The 20,638-nt window shown below is 37.7% G+C and overlaps 2 protein-coding genes across 2 annotated transcripts; both read left to right on the top strand.

Moving 5' to 3' along the window:
• The first annotated feature begins 2,173 nt into the window (after positions 1 to 2,173).
• On the top strand, positions 2,174 to 4,960 carry LOC131332469 (small ribosomal subunit protein uS15-like). The gene is made up of 5 exons (XM_058366729.1): positions 2,174 to 2,334; positions 2,433 to 2,505; positions 3,897 to 4,035; positions 4,127 to 4,313; positions 4,644 to 4,960. Exons 1-5 carry the CDS (start codon positions 2,312 to 2,314, stop codon positions 4,675 to 4,677), a joined length of 456 nt encoding a protein of 151 aa, XP_058222712.1. The 5' UTR covers positions 2,174 to 2,311; the 3' UTR covers positions 4,678 to 4,960.
• A 6,364-nt stretch (positions 4,961 to 11,324) lies between these two features.
• On the top strand, positions 11,325 to 15,641 carry LOC131332468 (protein NSP-INTERACTING KINASE 2). Its single transcript, XM_058366728.1, has 4 exons — positions 11,325 to 11,895; positions 13,297 to 13,557; positions 13,672 to 14,538; positions 14,798 to 15,641. The coding sequence occupies exons 1-4, from the start codon at positions 11,400 to 11,402 to the stop codon at positions 15,274 to 15,276; spliced, it is 2,103 nt and encodes a 700-aa protein (XP_058222711.1). The 5' UTR covers positions 11,325 to 11,399; the 3' UTR covers positions 15,277 to 15,641.
• The last annotated feature ends 4,997 nt before the right edge of the window (positions 15,642 to 20,638 follow it).

Raw genomic sequence — 20,638 nt, 5'->3', positions numbered from 1 at the left:
TTTGACGGGTATTAATTATTAAAACACATCATGGACCGTCATTTTCCCGAGTTAGATGGATTTGAACTCCCAATTAATAAATGGGTCGGGTTTTGTCTATTTATTAGTGAGTGGGTTAGGATCAATTAGGGTCGGTTTGGCTTCAAAAGTCATCTTGACTTTTTTTTTCTTTATTCTTTTTTTTTCATTTGTTAGTTTTACATTAATTTTTTTTGACTTATTGATTCGTCTCGACGAAAGTAATCTAAAAAGTAAAAGATTTTGATCGAAACTCATAATTTTTTTCAAAAAGACAAAAATAAGGAAATAGTTGTTTTATTGACTTATTTTTGTCTTTATTCCAAAAATTATGAGTTTTGATAAAAAAAAATTACTTTTCTGATTCCTCTAGTCGAAACGAATCAATAAGTCACAAAAATTTGATACAAAATAAACAAATGTAAATTTTTTAAAAATAAGGACACAATCATAAGTCACTTAACTTTTTAATCCAAACCCTTTTAGTGAGTTTGGGTTCCATTTGCCACATCTATTGGATCCGGCGATCCAGTAGTGAGACTCGTTCTATAATCGAATTGAGCTCGCTTTGTAAGCTCATGTAGTAAATAAGCCGACTTCGACTCGGGTCATTTACAATCGAGCGAACTTGAGCGGCGAACTTGAGCTTAAGTTTTAAGCTTATCAATTAAATGAGCCGAACTTGAATACTAACAAACTTTTCTTGGCTCAGCTCGTTTCATACCCAAGTCCTGAGGCTCTACAACCATGTCGTTTTGGTTAAAGAGTCCAAGCCTTAATTCAAATAGACCCAACCGAGATGAGAGCTTGGCCCACTGAATCAAAGGTAATGTGGTGGTGTCGGACTCAGCTCACTTCCATTTTTTTTTTTTTTTGATCAGAGCTCACTTCCATTTCACTATTCATCATTCTGTTCATAAACTTTAAAATTTTGGGCCCCTCCATGGTTCCACAACAGTGATATGAAGTATTCATTCCATACATCATGCACAGAACGAAAGACTCTTAAAAAAATCAATTTGATCCGTCATCAATAAAAATATATAAACCATTTGTACGGTTCACGTAATTTGGACATAAACTCTATTATATATATAGAAGTCGTAATATATTTTTTATTGATGGATCAAGTTGTTTTTCTTCAAAGACGTTGCTTTTTTTGTGAGATGTATGCAATGAACCATTTGGATTACCATTTTTATGGACGTGTTATGAGCCCTCAAAAAATAAGATTTAGAGAAATGTGACATATAGTGATATTAAGGAGAGTTGGCCTCGATGTCGAATGCTATCAAAGCATTCGAGAAGGGAGTGCTCTTATGGAGAGAGCCACATAAACAGATCAATATGGCACTGATGCTTGTTTCTCACAGAGCTCTTTATCTTTCGTACTATATGTGTCTCACATGTGGAGATGCATGGTGTTCTTAATGTTTTAACAAAAATTTTACTTTCTTCGTTTAAAATGTCAAGAGTAAATACCCAGGGTAACTGTTGTGCTTGAACCTGATATTTGAGGTGGAGGTTGAGTTATGAATTTTACTCGAAACAACGCCATTGTAAGTAGCAGCAAATCCCGAATAATACTTGACCATGACATGGGTGTGCCTCGCTGCATTTACAATTTTTCAAATTTTTGTCCATAAAATATTTGAAATATGATTACATAATTTTGTTCTAAAACATGATATAAGACGTGTGACAAGATGGCCCCTTCCACCTCTCTCTTCAACTCCATCCGATAACTAACAACAACCTTCGCCATCAATCCCAATGACCAACAACTCCCACCATCTACCCTAACCTTAGTCTCCACCTCTTTCAAATCACAATCATCCCAAAAATCCTATCCCTAATTCTTAATATAAACCAAACACAAACTAGGCAGTACCTTCGATTTCGTGTGAGATACTCATAGTTGGCATGTGCTTATCGCTCCTACCCTTTGACAAAATGGAAGGCTAATCAAGATGGGGAAAAAGTTGTCATTCACATTGTAATGACGGCACTTAAAATTGGCAAAATAAAGACGGGGTCTACTAGGAAACAGAACATGGGTCCCTTGTGTTATTCCCCAAAACAAGCGTAAGGGTGCGGATGTAAATAGAACCATTTAAAGGGGGTCAAAACGATAAGTAAAGCCACCCCCAGTACTTGAATGTAATTTTAGTAAAACCAATACAAAACCCTAGCCTCCGTCTCCATTTAGATTCTAGGGTTTGTGTGGTTGGCATAAGCAGACCAGTTCAGCAAACCCGAGCGTCAGCGGCAACAGTCCACACCACCCGTCAACATGGGTCGCATGCACAGTCGAGGGTTAGCTACTCTCTCTCTCCAGATATATTAACTGTGTTCGGTTGTAGATGAACTATATGGGTATTGATTAAAGTTTCTGGTTTTTGGGCATTTTATAGCAAGGGTATATCAGCTTCAGCTCTGCCGTACAAGAGGACCCCACCAAGTTGGCTGAAGATCTCCTCTCCGGATGTATGGATCCTCAAATCCTCTCATTCTAGCACTTCTTTTTTTTTTTTAATCTGGATGTATTAGTCTCCAATTCCATTTGAGTTTTGAATTTATATGTCCGGTATTGAAGTGACGGAATCGCTGGTTGTTAGCTCAGTTTTTGGCTTCTTGTTATTGTTTTTCTAGCTTATTCCGTGAGCTGGGCAATGGATCCTCAAAATTCAAATCCTCTCATTCTAGTACTTTTTAAAAAAAAAAAAATCTTGATGTATTCTTCTCCAATTCCATTTGAGTTTTGAATTTATATGTCCGGTATTGAAGTGATGGAATCGCTGGTTGTTAGTTCAGTTTTTGGCTTTTAGTCATCGTTTTTCTAGCTTATTCCGTTAGCCGGGCAAATGGATGGGAACATGTATACCAAATATGTTCTAATGTTTTCTGGTTCAGAATGTTTTGGATTAGTGCTAAAATGATTTAGCTTGTTGTGTTTTTGTGTTTGCACCTGGGTACAAGATTGAATATGTTAGTTGATCAAACATTGAAAATGGTTTGTATCGACTTGGCTGCTATTTGGAGTCATTGTTGTTCCACGAGATTTTAGGAATTTTAAACCTATGGCACCTAACGTCTATGGCAATTCATCGGATAGTGATGACATCATTCAAATGCAATATGGGAATATGCTACTGGAAAAACGTTTGAGTCATTTGCATGTCACAGTTTCATGGACAGCTTGATGCCTGTACGTGTACAAAGTACAAAGTACAAACTATGAATATATGTATGTATATGGTCTGAAATGAAATGTATGTTTTTGGGGTTCCAAAAAGTTTCTGTTTCTTTTGGTCTGACTGTTTTTTGTTATGCAGGACTTCTATATCTTATTATATGTCCTTTTTTTTAAACAATGAGCAGTTGTATCCCTCTCAACACGAAACCAATGTCCTACTTTTTAGAAAGTTCGGGTTTAATATTTCCACCCAGAAACAGACACAAGAACAAACCCGTTCTAGTTGTCTGTCAATTTCACCATTAAGCATATTCATTTTTGTTCTTTTTCTCTCCTATTTGATGATTCTTGGTTGAACTCACTGAAAGCAAACTTGAATGAAGTTCTCAAACCTGATTGAAGTTCTTACTACCTAGGACAATGACTTTGTTGACATGATTATTGTGACAACATTTCTAGACTTTTGAAGGCTGTTTGTGACAATGTTGTCCATTTTTCCATTTATCGATCTTGCTGTGGTTAACTTTCCCTCCCCCTCCCCCCAATTGATTCCATGTGATTCATGGCATGTTTGTTGGTTTGATTGCTATTGATTGTCTTTGTAATTTATTATTTTAAAGTTGAATTTATTTGCTACCTTCAATTTTATTTTTGATTTAACAATTTCCCTTGTATCTTTAAGGTTGAGGAGAACATCTGCAAATTTGCTAAGAAGGGTATGACCCCTTCTCAGATTGGTGTCATTCTTCGTGATTCTCATGGGATTGCCCAGGTGAAGAGTGTCACGGGAAGCAAGATTTTGCGTATTCTCAAGGCCCATGGTACTTTTTAGTCATTTCATTGCTGCTTGAACAGTTGTCTGATTTGAGCAGAAATGGGGAGCTCATTACTTTGTTTCCTACAATTGAACAGGGTTGGCTCCTGAAATACCTGAGGACCTGTACCACCTCATTAAGAAAGCTGTTGCAATCCGGAAGCATCTGGAGAGGAACAGGAAAGATAAAGATTCCAAGTTTAGGTTGATCTTGGTTGAAAGCAGGATTCATAGACTTGCGCGCTACTATAAGAAGACTAAGAAGCTTCCACCTGTCTGGAAATAGTAAGTTATGCAGATTTATTCTTCATTCATACCGTATTCACTATTGTATCATATCGGCTATTCTGCTCATTGTTGTTGAACTTTAAGTATCTGTTGTAGAAGGGACCCCTAGTAAACTACTTATGTTGAGATCTTGGGGTTCCCCTTTGCTTATGGAACTTGCAAGAACTACTGATTGAAGATGTTTGCTGCATGCATTGTGTTAGGTTATTATACCATCGTGGTTGGTGAGATCTCGTAGTTTGCGTTGCATAACTAGGAGCTTTGCTTAACTGACTTCAGAGCAGATCTTATTGTTGGCACTAATATTTGTTTGTTCGTTACTTGCAGCGAGTCTACCACCGCGAGCACTCTTGTTGCTTAGGGAAGAATATTTTTGGAAGTAATTGTGGGTTTCTAGTTCTGTGTTCTGTTGGAGAGCAAGACTTTTTTTCTTTTTTTTTTGGGTTAGATGTAATCTGCTTCATAACTGTTCGTGAAACCAATGTTTTTGTTGTTGAGGACATGAAGAGAAGTTGATGTTGCGCAAATCTGGCTTTGGGCATTTTGCATTCCTCCTTTGCGGAGTGATTTTTCATTTGGATGTCAATTGTAATTGCAGCTATTATAATTGCTATAAACTTCTATCTACTGGTGCTTGAGAAGAATTGGTGGATTGGAGATGGGTATATTTCAGCTCAACCCCAAGGGGAAGATAATGGTGGATTCTAAGTTTTATGCTTTTCTAGTAAAATTTTCCTACAAAATTTCGCTGCAATCCCTCTCTCCTATCCTCCAATTTCTAAGATAACATGGATGATCCCATTCAGTTAAAGGTAACACTACCCAAAAGCATGGGTGGTGGTTATGGCCCAGCCCTCTTGCAGAAGATTGAAGGGTAAGAACAAATTCCCCACTCCTTTGTTCGTATGCCAAAGTGAAGCGGAATCAAACTTGTTGCCATCTTTAGATGGGGCCACTAGGGCTGCAAACGAACCGAGCTATTTGTGAGCAGTTCATGCCTCGGCTTATTAAGGCTAGCTCACTTTGAGTTTGTAAAGGCTCGTTAAGTAAATTAATCAAGTTTGGCTCGTATGATCGAGTTTTAAACTCATTTAGTAAATCAGCTGAGTTTGAACACTAGAAAGTTCGGCTCGATTTGCCTCGTTTGCACCCTTAGGGGCCACTATCTCAACTACAAAAAGATGATGTTCATTCACGGAAAAGTTATTTTACAGCTTGATGATTCATTTTTACTTGATGTCCTGTCGCCTGGGTTGGTGCAAGCCTGGTGATTAGGTTCATTATCCCAAAGAAACGAACAAGTACTACTTCTCCATCAAAGAACAGTTTGTCCCCACTCAAATTCTCAAAATGTCTTGTTGGCGTCAAATAATAGAGAGAGAGAGAGAGAGAAGAAAAGTGTGGGTGATGATAAAAGGAGGGAAAGAGAACTGCAAAAGCTGGAGAGGAGAGTCCCTTTCACGGGAGAGACAGCAAGGATGAGATGCTCAAGTTTAAACAGAAAGAGAAACCCAAATGAAATACTTACGCCCCGTTCCGTAATGGGAAAAAAAATTTTATTTTTTAAAAAGATAATTTCAAGTTAAAAAATTATGCACTTATTGAAATTTAAAAATATGCAATAAAAATTTTATTTGAAAGATCTCATCGAGATTTTTTATACGATGCAAAAAAAATTAAAAATTTATTTTTTATTTACATTATTTTTAACTTTAAAAATATAAAATAAGCTATTTATTTTTTAAAAAATTTTATTTATGTAACGAGGCCTTACTACCGAATCAAAATTCCAATCATCACGTGCGTGTCTAAGAATTTGGAAGGATTTGCGAAAAGGGAAATGGACACAGGAAAAGTAAAAGAGGTCTTAAACTGGACTCCACCAATTTTTTACCACCGTATAGATAGACTAAATTCAATTATTTATGGGAATCACAGACTGGAAATTAAATTCTTCCTATGCATGATAGCATGGCAGTAGCCGCAGTGCCCATTCAATTATTATTCTGCCTATTATGGACACACTAAAAGACAATGAAAATAAATATTTCTGTGTACTTTTTACATCTTTTAATATACATTCATATACTTGTTATTGTCAGTCCATTGAATTAATTTTAGAATTTTTCTTTATCTATTTTTGGTTAAATGGAAAACATGCTAAATTAAGAGTACATGTCTTGGTGTATGTTAGCTACACCTCTTGCATCATCTAGAACTAGGAATTAGTGTAAAAGATTGCCGCAATGATCGAGCTTCTTGCGCCGGGATGTCGGTGCATTTATTGCATTCCCTTAAAATGTGCTTCATCGGGCGGCGACCCGAGATGCAGAAGATTTGCACTCCCAAATGATTGGAGAAAGGTGATGAAAATCATTTACCCTAATTATTCGTCAAGCCGACAATATGGTATGCATCAACTAGGCTTCCACATTCGGTACTGCTTATGTTTCTTGCCAAGAGAAGTTCAAGTCCTCTTTCTTAAACTACAACAATTCCGCGGCAAGTTTAGGTAGATCCAGTTTACAACAGAATCCTCTGATCCAACAATCGCTCGAGTCGCGGGTAATCCCTCCAACTTTCGCTTTCTAGTTGTTATCATTTTAACACCTGACAACTTAATTGGAACAAATCCTGTCTCAAAATTTATTAACAATCGAAAACACTCCCTGAGTGCAGCGAGGCAGCTGGGTCCTCATTGTTACTCCTATCTTTTATTTTTCCTTTTTCTTGTTATTCTTGTTCTCTATTTTTCAAGTACCTATTTTGAATTGAATTGAATACCCCATGTCCTTTTCTGACCTAGTAAACATCATACGGTGAATTCAGATGCCCAACCACTTCGGCCAGCTTTTTGGATCTGCATTAAATACTGGGGCTGTGGGTGTTTTTTACAGTACTACCTAGTACCTATCAACAAGACTATGACTCCTTTGAATTTTGAATGAGCACTGCTATGAGAACCGACAATCGCCGTAGGAAAATCGTACCGACGGCCGTGTCGGGGCTGTCTCTGACCACTGGACGACTGATTTGAGTCATTCAAAAAATTTAAAAAAAAAAATGAGGGGACACACATATATACACAAAAAATAAGGTGTTTAGATTAAGCATCCTACACACATCGGATGCCGTTGATTTCCGCAAGAGTCCCTCGGTTTTTTTTTTATAGAATTTTTGGACGGCTCGAATCGACCGTCCGGTGGCCGAAAACTGCCCAGCACGACTGTCGGTACGATTTCCCTACGGTGGTGGTCGGTACTTATATCATTTTCGATTTTGAATTTGTGTTTGGCTAGTGGAATGGATGGACTAGTAAAATAATAGGCAGCCAAACATCGCTTGACCTAGTTTCCCAAAGTAGGACTGGGAGACCCTGCCAAGCAGGGGTGCTCGGCAGGGGTGTCGAGCGCATCTCGACCGTCCAAAAGTGTTTTGGACGGCCCGGATGCAAAGATACCGAATGGATTTAAAAAAAGAAGAAAAGGAAAAGGAAAAGATGTTTCGATCTGGGCCGTCGATTTTGACATGAACGGCCGGATTGGCCGCTCGGCACTCGCTCGGCAGGGTCCCCGGGTCCCCCAAAATAAGCCTCAGGCTTTTTTCGTTTTGTTCTTATTTAATTTTTTCCGCATTTGTTAGCTTTGCGGATTGTTGGTTCGTTTAGACCCAAAAAAACTGAGTTAAAAAGTGCTAAGCTTTGATATTTCCAAAAAAAAAAAAGGGTAAAAATCATAGATCGCATCATATAATTTCCGAATGTTCACTATGGGTTCCCTCTTGATGGTTATCTTCGATTATCTGGTAAGACATGCGAACAAAATCATCCATGTTAAGAAATCATATTAATCGAACATTAGTAGTTGCTTAAGCTAATCTACTATATTGTCAATATATATGACGGTTGTTTCAATCAGCATGTCCGATTAACATTACCCCGGTCTTTTTCATATAAATTCTTTTTGTACAAATCATCGTGCATACCTTACACTTACTTACTACAAGATGAACTATCTGGATTATTGAAGTGAGCCCGAGATAAACAAAAACTAGAGCAACTTTCTGATAGAAAGATAGACTGTAGATAATCCAGAGCCTTTGATCATGTTTTGAAATAAATGACCAGAGAACAAGACCAGAGAGAGAGAGAGAGAGAGAGAGAGGAGGAGGAGGAGGAGGAGGAGGAGGAAGGGGGGGTTGAGCTACCTTTTCCCGTTTGATCATGTGAATCAAATTTGTCCTCCATTATGTCGAATCTCACCTTCTTTTTTTGTTCTTTTCCATGGTCATCATTGTCACATTAACCCAAAGGTTGGCACTATTCTGCAAAAGGCAGTGGTCCATCTCCTAACTTTTAATAATTCTTTTTATAACTATGTGTTCGGACCAACTTATTCGAACATCGACTAATCGATCGTGAGAAATCATAAATCCACTGTCTTCTAGCAGAGGTTTCATTTAAAGTCGGAGCAAATACTCTGTATAAACTAATCTAAAAAAAATTGATAATACCGGAAAAATTTCGAATATGAAACTTTGTCTTGACCACCGGGCTAACCATTAGGCTTGTCTCACCTAACTTTTTAATAATTTACCAAAGTTCTCTCACCTATATTTCATCACCAATTATAGTTCCGACGAAATGCACAATGTCTAGTCGCATATATTCCAAGCTAACCATGGTAGACTGCTTGATTGGCTCATGAAAATTGAGGGAAATAGAACAGTGTCACTAAGGTGATGTGACCAAGTCCTAGGTCTCAGGCTATCAATTTATTATGAATTAATCTTTTTATTCATTTTTACTATCACAAGCCAACATTCGTAGAATTAATTAAATAACGAATTAGTTTGACTAGGATTGATACATGAAGAATACTAGGGAATAAGATCTTTGTTTAAATCAAAATCATACTAGGGATTTTGTATTTGAGAATTTCGATTTATGTGATAAGCGTCAGGCTACCTCGCAAAGATCTCATCAATTTTTTTTTGGATTCCAGAACCGATTATGTGAAAAATAAGATTCTAAGTATAGCAGTGGATATTGTTGATGTTTACTTACTTTTGTTTAGTTTTTGTCAAAAACATTTAGAATTAATTGTTTGTTTCGATGGAAAGAACTAAAAGGTAATATGGGCCAAAGTTAAAAAATAAACAAGAAGGCGATGCTAAAGACAATGAAATAGCCATAAAGCTATAGGGACCTACTGGTCCCCTGCCGAAATCGTACTGACGGCCACGCCAGGTCGTCTTCGGCCATTGGACGGTCAATCCGAGCAGTCCAAAAATTCTCGTATGAACCCCCTCGTTTTTTTTATAGAATTTTTGGACTACTCAAATCGGCCGTTCGGTGGCCGGAAACGGTCCAGCGCATGGCCTTCGATACGATTTTGGTAAGGAATCGATCGGTTCCTATAGCAGGACTCATAGTACTTCTTTCCGATTTTTTCCTTTGTGGGCTATGATGGCATGGCCGTTTCTAACTTTCTATAAATCGATGCTATTGACATCACTGCATATATAGCTGGCTGTAGTGAAACTTTCTCGTGAAACTAGTACTCTACTAGTATGCTCACGGACCGGGGTGCTGTAGTGCGGTTAATTCGGCTGTCTATCTCGATAATGGATGGCAATAGATGGGTAGAATTTGTAGAAACTCGGATTATATTCAATCTTTCATTGACAAGTTCAATAGTTCGTATACGTCTCACAGGACATCTTGCACGACCTTACACTACGGAATTTCCCAATCCGTATGCTCACCAACTTCATTGCCATAAAATTTGAAATTCTGCATTCAATGACTTGAATTATTGAGGATCAATAGAAGAGGAGCAACTCATAGGGTGAGGATCAATTTAATATTGGGCTTCCCAGGACCGAATTCAATATCTCAACAACTAAAGATATTTAAGCAGACAAAGAATGTCACTGAGTTGTTCAAGTTTTGGTAATACCAAATGATTTTTTTATAATTATATGTCCAGGTCAGTCTTGAGTTTATGCGCATTTTGATTAATTTTTTAGATCATTTCATTGTCACTGATGGGGTTCAATTTAAAGCCAAAGCAAAAATATGAATGGACGACTCCAAAAGAATTGATAGCACATGAAGGGTTTCTAACAGGGTAATCTATGCAATTACAGTTGTCTAAATATAGTCCATCCATCCCACTTTAAATGCCCCTTATGGGGATTTGTGCATTTTCAAAAAAAAAAAAACATATTTTTACATATTACTCTCTCCATTCCAATTAAGTGTCAATATTTATATTTTGGGATGTTTACAAATAAGTGTCTACTCTCTAAAAATAACTATCAAAACAAGCCAAACTTTCAATTTTACCCCTAAAAAGTACACATTGATTTGACTACTTTTTATATTCATGTTATTTTTAGATTGATAATATCTTTCAATTTATAATATTTTTAATGATTTTAAAATTTTTGTATAATAAAACTAATTGAGATATATCAAACAAAATTCATATTACATATTTTTTAAGATCTATATTAAAAGATACAAGCGATTTTCATACATATAATTAACTTCACAATTTTTAAAGTTAATTTTGGAAATTTAGAGTAAAAATTTTGACTTTCTAAAATGCACGATTTTCCTAGGAGAACACTTAAATTAAAACGGAAGAAGTAATATGTAAAAATATACTACTCCTACTATTTTTTACCAGTAAGAATCTCACACAAGTACGAATCTCATTAGTACTACAAGTAGGACTCCTCACTACTTTATACAGTAATTGAGATGGGCAATCGAAATGCAACTCCTTTTTACGGTTTAATTCAAGTCTGACCTGCAGAAGAAAAGTCGAATTCAAATTGAAAAAAGGAATTCCAATGTGTTGAGTGACCAGTAACCTATACTTCTGGTAATAAATACAGTACTAGATTCGAATCCAACACCACCACTTCTCTCTCTCTCTCTCTCTCTCTCTCTCTATTTTGAACCAAATACTGTACTAGTAGTAAAACAGACAACTTTTTTTGCTCGGCCAAGGAAAAAAATTAATAAACAGAAAACTTTCCACACTTTCCCAGCAAAACGCCACTCAAAAGACCATGATAAAACTATCTCACTCCCTCACACACCATTTTTCCTCCAAACCAAACATGAACCTCCTCCCCCTCCTCCTCCTCCTCTCTCTCGTCCCTCCCTCTCTCTCCCAACCCACTTCCCAGCTCGCCATCCTCATGTCCATCAAATCCTCCCTCGACCCAAATGGCCAGTACCTCTCCTCCTGGTCCCCAACCTCCACCGCCGCCGGCACCGGCGCTTCCGCCGCCCCATGCGGCGGCGCATTCGAAGGAATCGCCTGCAATGACCAGGGTCGTGTTGTGAACATTTCCCTCCAGGGAAAAGGGTTGGCCGGAAAGATACCGCCGGAGATTGGGCAGCTGGAGAGCTTATCTGGGTTGTTCTTGCATTTCAATCAGCTTACTGGAGTTTTACCCAAGGAGATAGCGAATCTCAATGAGCTGTCTGAGTTGTACCTCGATGTGAATAATTTTAACGGGGAAATACCTCCCGAGATTGGGAATATGTCTAATCTACAAGGTTAGTGTTGGGTTTTCTTTCTCTTCTTCTTATTTGATTTTCCCTTCATTTTCTTGGGAAAGTTAGGCTGTGTAATTTGGCATGGGTAAAAAAATTAGTTTTTTTTATCCGTCCAGATTTTCTGTATTTTCTGAAAATTCTCAGCCTCTAAAAGATTAGTCAAATTTTATGTTTGTTTATATTTGGGTTTGGTGGATTTTTTCAAACTTGCAAGGTACCGAAAAGTAAACAAATTTGACCTGGAACTTGACAAAGTTCACTAAAACAAAAAAGATTTTGGGAAAAAAATTGGCCTTTTGAATATCCCAATCATTTCACTAAAACAAAAAAGATATTGGTTCTGGTTATGGATCTGTGCATGTGTTTGGGTACTTTTCTTTTGAGCAAATGGGTTGTCTCGATTGCTTGCTTAGTTTTGATATATCTGCGGGTTGTATTCAGCTTATTCAGTTCTAATGGCATTGTGGGTTTCAAGATTATTATTAGTAGCATTGCCTGATAATGACTGATTGACAGAACTTGAGCTTCTTTTTTCTTTATCCCCACTCTCTTTTGAGGGTTTAGGTTTGGCAAGGAGACTGTTGATGTGTCTTGTTTGATTTTGCCACCACTGATTATCTCATGGGTTAAGTGTGCATATAAATAAGTGAGAAAACACCACCAAGCTTGTTTGCAGGGCTGCCAGCTCGAGGCTCGATTTGTTCAGTAAACGTGTTCAGTAAACGAGCCCAGCTGAACGAGCTTGAATAGAATTTTTTGGCTTGTTTATAAAGAGCTGAGTTTGAGTTTGCCATAGCTCGTTTCGTGTTGATATGCTCAACTTGTATGTTTGGGCTCAGCTCGTTTAGTACTTGAACTGAGCTCAAGTTCTAAAATACTAATCAAGCTTGAGCTTGAATTTTGGGCTAGATTCGAGCTCGAGCCCATTGAGTTTTAAAGGAGCTGAGCTTGAAACACCCTATGCTCAGGTTGGCATTTCACTTATTATCGTACTGACCTTGACCATCATTGTCTTGCTTCTATGCTTCTAGCAAGACTTGTCAAACGATGGAAAGGCCTAAATATTCCGATTTAAGTTTTGGGCTAGTTTTCTTCATAAAACTTGTGACTGATGAACTGAACTAAGCTGCTTTTGCTGATAAAAACAACAGAAGCTTATTTTCCTCTCCCGTCTTTTGGTCTTAGACTTTGAGCAAGAAGAGCTTTATTTGATGCATTTGATTCTCCTCACGCCGGTAATTGTGTCGGTTGAGCGTGCTGATGGAACTGAATAAAGATTAAAGCTTGTTCTCAAATTTAATTTCACTCATTCCTTGGCTGATTCCGCTGAAATAACAGTTCTCACTAAGCAATTGTTAGCAAGATCAAAAGAAGCTTATGTTGGTTGTCTTTTTTTTGCAGTTTTGCAACTCTGTTACAACAAGTTGAGCGGAAGCATTCCAACTCAGCTAGGGTCTCTGAAGAAGCTTAGTGTTCTGGCTCTACAATACAATTTACTAAGTGGAGCGATTCCTGCAAGTTTGGGGGACTTGACATTTCTAAAAAGGTTGGATCTAAGTGATAATCGCCTCTTTGGTTCAATCCCAACAAAATTGGCCAACCCTCCAATGCTAGAAGTTCTGGATGTCCGAAATAATACTCTATCTGGCAACGTCCCAACAGGTATTTCTGTTTCCCTTCTCATTTTCATGCCTGTGCCTTAAGCTCTGATAATCTGTATTCCAACTAACGGGAAGTTCTCTCTTGAATTTTGTCTTCTGTGTGGATGAAATGAAGCTTTGAAGAGATTAAACCAAGGGTTCCTGTACTCAAACAACACGGGCTTATGTGGGGTTGGTTTTTCTACCTTGGAAGTTTGTTCTTCTCTAACCCCAAGCAAGCCTGAACCATTTGGACCCGGCTCAAGCAGTCTTCCTAAAAAGGACATCCCAGAGTCGGCAAACTTCAATTCAAATTGCACTCAAACTGGTTGTTCAAATAAGTTTACAATGCCACGAATTGCTCTCATATGTGGAGCAATTGGAGCAACAGTCGCAGTGTCAATTAGTGCACTTCTCACATTCTTATGGTACCGTCGTAGGAAACAGAAAATCGGAAGCGCTTTTGATACTTCCGATAGTCGACTCAGTACTGATCAAGTCAAGGAGGTTTGCAGCAGGAGAAGTGCATCTCCCCTCATATCTCTCGAATATTCCAATGGGTGGGACCCAATGGCTAAAGGTTGGAACGGAAGCGGGTACTCTCAAGAAGTTTTGGAGAGCTTTATGTTTAATCTAGAAGATGTGGAGTCCGCTACCCAGTACTTCTCAGAAGTTAACCTGCTGGGGAAGAGTAGTTTCTCAGCTATCTACAAAGGGTTGTTGAGGGATGGTTCTGTTGTTGCTATAAAGTGCATTGCGAAGAGTAGTTGTAAGTCTGATGAATCTCAGTTCTTGAAGGGATTGAAGATCCTGACCTCATTGAAACATGAAAATCTTCTTCGGTTGAGAGGGTTTTGCTGTTCGAAAGGAAGGGGAGAGTGTTTTCTCATCTACGATTTTGTCTCAAACGGTAACTTGTTGCAGTATCTTGACGTGAAGGCTAGCAGTGGGAAAGTTCTTGAATGGTCTACTAGAGTTTCTATCATCCAAGGCATTGCGAAAGGTCTGTTCGTCTTCCTCTTCCTGCAATTTTGATACAATATGTTTTTATTATAACATCTAGTCGAGTCTTCGGTATTGCACAACCCACGTTTATATTCACAAGCACTTTATTTGGTGGTATATTAGGAGAGACTCAACATAGACTACGGTTACAGTTCAAATTTCAAAAAAAAAAAACGTAGACTCCGGTTTTAGTAGGGACAATCTCCTCACCTTCTTGCTGTTTCAATGTACTAAAAATCATTGCTATTTCAAACCAGGCATAGAATATTTACATGGGAAAAAAGGAAACAAACTTGCCCTTGTTCACCAAAACATATCTGCTGAGAAAGTGCTTATCGGTGAACGGTACAACCCGTTACTTTCCGACTCGGGCCTACACAAACTCCTTGCGGATGACATTATCTTCTCCACTCTCAAAGCTAGCGCGGCAATGGGGTACTTGGCCCCTGAATACACTACCACCGGCCGGTTCACTGAAAAGAGCGATGTCTACGCATTTGGGATGATTATGTTTCAGGTCCTCTCTGGAAAATGCAAGGTTTCCCAGTCAACCCGGCAAGGGGCCGAAACATGCAAATTTGAAGACTTCATCGATTCAAATCTTAACGGGAACTTTTCTGAATCCGAAGCGGCTACGATGGGGAAGATTGCTACTCTTTGCACCCATGAATCTCCCGAAAGCAGACCAGCCATTGATAATGTGATGGAAGAACTGAGTGAACTAAGCATTTGCTGAATTCTCTAATGGAGTTATAGCTCATTATCACCAACTTCTTGGTGGTGTTGAAGCTACAAGTTAGTTTGGTCTTCTAAAAAATGCTTTGTCCTTGCTTTGAGGACTGAAATTGTGCATTTGGTAAGTATTTTGAGTTATTTTAGACTGTAGGTAGAGAGGGCGGGTCCTGGAATTATGCAGTATATGGGATTTTGCCCTTGAATGTTTTTATCACTGATCTTCAGCTAATTGATAGGGCAGGTTTCCTATACTCGTAACTTGTCTCATTAAGGTTATTTGTACCCTTCTCCTTGTTTTTAGGCCAAAATCAGTACTTTATTCCCTTTATAGCAAATGTAGAATGTAAATGAGTATTTGTTTCCTAATTCCTTGCAACAAAAACAATTGTTTAGGACAACTATGTGAGTTTGGCCTAAAACTTTCCAAGGACTTTTTGGAACAATTTTTATTTTATTTTATTGTTTTCTCTAAATCTTTACACAATTTGTTGTTTTATATGAATTTTTTTAAAACTTTGGTCCATTTTTTTATGCTTTTCCGAGTCTTCTTGCAGAGACGAAATATATGGTGTAAAAATTTGATACGAATCTTATAAAGATCAAGAGAAAGCAATCAAAAAGACCATGCCAAAAAGACCCCAAAGAATTTGGCCAAACTCAAGTTGTCCTTGCACTACCGGACCTTGGTGAGTGATAATTGAATACCTTTCATATTCAATTCCACAGTCCAAATAAACATCTTTCCATGTAAATTTGAGCTTGAAATGGTGCAATTTGTTTTGGAGTCTTTTTATTATTTTTTTAAACTGGAAATTTGAATTTGGAATCTACTCTTTCAGAAAACGTGGTCCTACTTTTTATTGACCCATCTCTAGTTCCCTACACTGAAGGAGTAGATCAATTGTTTATGTCAGAACACAGCAGTGTTATGAATGCAGGAAATGCATTTAACTGAAGGCATTCAAGATGTTCTCCACCTACTTATTTCAAAATTGTGTGGAGTAGAGTTTACAATGGCTCTGGTCCTTGTAGATAGGGTTGCCTTAAACTCATGGAAAACAACCATGTCAAAGGCATACTCTATCGGTTTTTAAACACGTTTATCAATAAAAAAATTTCATATTGACACATTGAATTGGAATTCATTACTCAAAATGAATGTTTTGCATCAAGTGAAATTTTAACAGGATTTAAGTAGGAGCGTTTTCCGATCGTTGAAGAGCGATTAGAGGACCTGGTTTTGTTCATTTGGGATTCCAAGAACCTCATCCCTTTCTCTCAGCAAAGTTTTCGATGAATTTTCTTTCTATTTATTACTCTTTTATCTCTGTCCACTTATTACTCTCGAAACACAACAGGCTTTGCCGTCCAGCTAATGTGCCAAAACAATGGACTGATGGAGAGATTCCTAATCCCATTCTTTGTTTTTGGTTTTTGGTTTTTTTGGATGCATGAAATGGAAGGATTCCTTTTCTGTCCTGCCATATTGGCTGTTCCAAACAGAGCATAAGCCCAGGTCGAGAAAGTCGTATTCCATTTTCTTGGGCAGATCCCCATGTTAAGGACATTTTTTGAACTTTTAAAAACAAAATGCAGCAATTCCAAACTGAAGTTTTTTAAATTCTCGGGAACATCAATTCTCTTCAAGCAGTATTATTCCCGGAAGGTTAGAGGGAGCAACAAATGCAGGACTCGGCTCCTGTCCAGTTAGTATTCCCTTTCGGTCCGCTGTCCAGTTTCGACAATTTTTTAGGCCCATAACAATGATCGAAACCGTCTATTTTTTAGAACTCATCGAAAACATTGGCCATTTGAAAAATCTCGTAGATTGGATACAGTTTGATATGTTTTCGAAATGCATTAATCTTGTAATAGAAAAGGTGTGTAACACTGGATTGCAACTCATTTAACACATTTATTGAAACTTTAACGCATTTAAACAGGAATGAGGGAAGTAGCTAAGCTGGATTGGCCACTCTGCACCTGCTCAACCACAATTCCTGGGTCCATTTAAACATCTTATGAAACACTATCGGATCAACTTGATTTTTGACGTGACCAATGTTTTTGACGAACTCTGAAAAGTGAATGGTTCCGATTATTGTTATGGGCTTGGAAAGAGCCCACAAATTGTCGAAACTGGACAGCGGATTAAAGGGGAAGAATTGGACCAGAGCCGAGCCCACAAATGCAATCCTCCAGAGTCCAGGCGCAGTAATAGTTCCTTCTTTCTTGGTCGAAAGAAACCGCAGCTGTTAAGAAATTGCAGCCTTCTAATAAACAGCACTGTTTATGCACTTAAAAACCGACTAAATTCCTAGATTTGGCACAAGAAATCTGTTTGCCATGGCTAGAGATTTGCTTAACCGAAGAGTTGTTTCAACCTACTCGCTAGCCCGACTGGTGGTAGTGGAAAAAAAAAAGCTCTAGTGGAGCAGAATAATGCAGGTGTGGGTCAAAGTTTTTTTTTAAAATAATTGTTCGGATCAATTTATGTGCATTTTTATTAATCTCCGAGGAATTAAGAGTCAGAACGTCAAAATTGGTAACCTTATAACCTCAAGGACATCACACCCTCTCTCTTGTTATCAAGCCTCGGCAAACATAGATACTTGCAAATGCTATACTTTTAACCGAGAAGTTCTAAAAACAATCCTGAAAGGATGATGCTGGATGATGCTATGGTGTCCCGGTCATTTTGGAGACACCGTAATTTTTGGCATAACCAACCATTACAAGCATAACAAAAACTAGTGATATGTATAACCAAGGCCTTACAAAGGTATAACCTCCAAAATCCCCAGAATTTTTGGGGATTTTGTAGGTTATGCCCTTATAAGGTTTTGGTTATATACATCACTAGTCTTGGTTATACTTGTAATGGTCAGTTATGCCAAAAATTACGGTGTCCCCAAACGACGGGTGGACACCGTAGCATTTCTCATCCTGAAAATGCTTCTCTTTTAAACCCAAAATAAAAGACCAATATTCTTACCAGGATCAAAATTATGGGACTACTGGACTACTATAATTGAGCTGTTGGTAAGCCCAATGCTAAAAACAATTAATTGGGTTGTTGTTAAGAATGAAAAAATGTATTAAAACGGGTGAAAAATGGATAGAGGCTTTGTTTATTGGGTTTGAGGGAGTTTTTGGGGTAATAAAAGTGGTGAGAGACAGACAGAGAAATGAGAGTAATAATTGAAAAAAAAACTCATTGGACGAGTGCGCAGAGATAGGAATTGGTTCTATCGGCCCAAAGCGAACACAATCAAAGTGTCTGAATGTGTCTTTTTTTTTCTTTTACCAAACAGTATGATGTTAGTATGTCAATAAATTAGATTACTATAGTAGGCCGATGTTTCTCCGTCAACTCAAATCTAAAACCTTATACCTTGGCACCTAAGTGTTCCCTCATGACCACATGATCTAGAGTCCTGGTTCAAAGAATCTGAACGCGTGTTAAAAAGTGTATTGATTTTTTTGTGGGGTCATTTTATTTATCTTATTAAAACGTGTTGTCTATTGAGTTGTTAATAGAATTACCTATTACAATTAGTGGAAGATATTTTTACTTTTAAGAAATAAAATCATAAATACTTTCACACAAGTTCATTGCACTCCATTCGAGAAACTTTTGGTTGCAAATCGGATACCACATGGTACCCGACGCACACATTTGGGCCATTCAAAAATGCAACCGACGGTCCGGATTGAAAGGTATCGAATGAATTAAAAAAGAAAAGAAAAATGTGTTTCAATCCGGACCGTCGATTGCATTTTTGAATGACCCGAATATTTGCGTCGGGTACCACGTCAGCGGTACCCTATTTGCATCCAAAAATTTCTCCATTCCACTAGATCTCGAAATCTAACTTTTTCGGTCTTCCATTAACCTTGCAACCAACCAACTTTCGACACACAGCCAGACAGCCTTGTACCAAGCAGTGCAATTCTTTCTGATAAGTTGACTTATTTGGAGCCTTCACTTTCAATTTTCATAATACCCTATTTCTTTAATCTTATTTTAGTAATACCATGTCACTCACTTTTTTTTTTCTTCTAATTTCCGAAGATAAGTTCAATAAATTTTTTATTGCAACTAGATGGCTATTGACCTCGGGATATCAATTGTTTTTACACATCTTAAAAATAAAATAATCATGCAAACAACTTGCCTCTCTATACACACCTAGGGGTTGCTCCACTAGTTTCACGGATGCTCAAACTTTGAGAATACTCATCAAGGTCTGGGATTCGATTCGTGTAGTCAGGCCAAAAAAAAAAAAAAAACTTGCCTTTCTGTACACACAAAATATACACATCTAAAACAAGATGAAAGCTCCCCTAATTAATTTAGTCATTGCCAAAATAAAGATTTATGAATACTCTGTTGGTATCGTACAGCTTGATTTGTTGCAATGTACGGCTACAGCTCACCCACTGTATACATGTGCTCATTTAAATGGGAGAAAATATGCATGCAGACTTCAATTGTTTTTGGTTCTCTGTAAAATGGTTTCAATCCACCAAAACAAGCAAAACACAATCAATCAACCCAACATCCGAAGGCAAAATTTGTTGGCAAACAGGAGAAGGAAGAAAAAAAAAAACTCCAAAATTGAACAGTTGAGGCCCCTACAGTTAATTTCAGAAAGCAAGAAATTACTAGACGCCTCGCCACAGAATCACAATTCACAAAGTTGACTAATTGTCAATAACCCTTTTTTTTTTAGGGAAATGACTTCAGTGTCCCCGGTCATTTTGGGGACACCGTAACTTTTGGCATAATAAAACCATTATGAGTATAACCAAAATCTATTACAAGCATAACATAACCATAACAAGTTATGCCTTAATTGATTTTTTGGATATTCCTTGGTTATGCCTTATTTGGGTTCTGTTATGCTTGTAATGGGTTTTAGTTATGCTCATAATGGTAAAGTTATGCCAAAAATTACGGTGTTCCCCAAATGACCGGGGACACCATAGCATCTGTAAGATTATGCCATTTTTTTTACAAGTGTTATGCCTTTGAGTGGTTATGTTATGCTATTTTTGAAAATTGTTATGCCTAATAATAATAATAATAATAGGGTTATGCCATTTTTTGAAAAATGTTATGCAATCGACTAGTTTAATGTTATTATGTCTTCGAGTGGTTATATTATAGAGGGATACGGTATCCCCGGAAAAGAAGGCAGATACCATAGCATTATCCTATTAATTTTTTGGCAAGAGGTCTCAGTGTTCATTTAGTAACCTGATCACTGTATACAGCTTGTTCAACTTGATATTGGTTATTATGCAAGTCAATGGATCCGTGTAGTTGCACCTCATTTTTAAGGGAAAAACTATGATGT

This window comes from Rhododendron vialii, chromosome 7a, assembly GCF_030253575.1.
Source record: "Rhododendron vialii isolate Sample 1 chromosome 7a, ASM3025357v1".
NCBI classification, from domain to species: domain Eukaryota; kingdom Viridiplantae; phylum Streptophyta; class Magnoliopsida; order Ericales; family Ericaceae; genus Rhododendron; species Rhododendron vialii.
This window is presented reverse-complemented; position numbering and strand designations above follow the sequence as displayed.

Coding starts and splice junctions, on each gene's coding strand:
- LOC131332468 (XM_058366728.1), top strand. CDS start 11,400: ATGATAAAACTATCTCACTCCCTCACACACCATTTTTCCTCCAAACCA. Junction 11,896..13,296: donor GAATATGTCTAATCTACAAG/GTTAGTGTTGGG, acceptor TTTTTTTTGCAG/TTTTGCAACTCTGTTACAAC. Junction 13,558..13,671: donor ATCTGGCAACGTCCCAACAG/GTATTTCTGTTT, acceptor GATGAAATGAAG/CTTTGAAGAGATTAAACCAA.
- LOC131332469 (XM_058366729.1), top strand. CDS start 2,312: ATGGGTCGCATGCACAGTCGAGG. Junction 4,036..4,126: donor GCGTATTCTCAAGGCCCATG/GTACTTTTTAGT, acceptor ACAATTGAACAG/GGTTGGCTCCTGAAATACCT. Junction 4,314..4,643: donor CTTCCACCTGTCTGGAAATA/GTAAGTTATGCA, acceptor CGTTACTTGCAG/CGAGTCTACCACCGCGAGCA.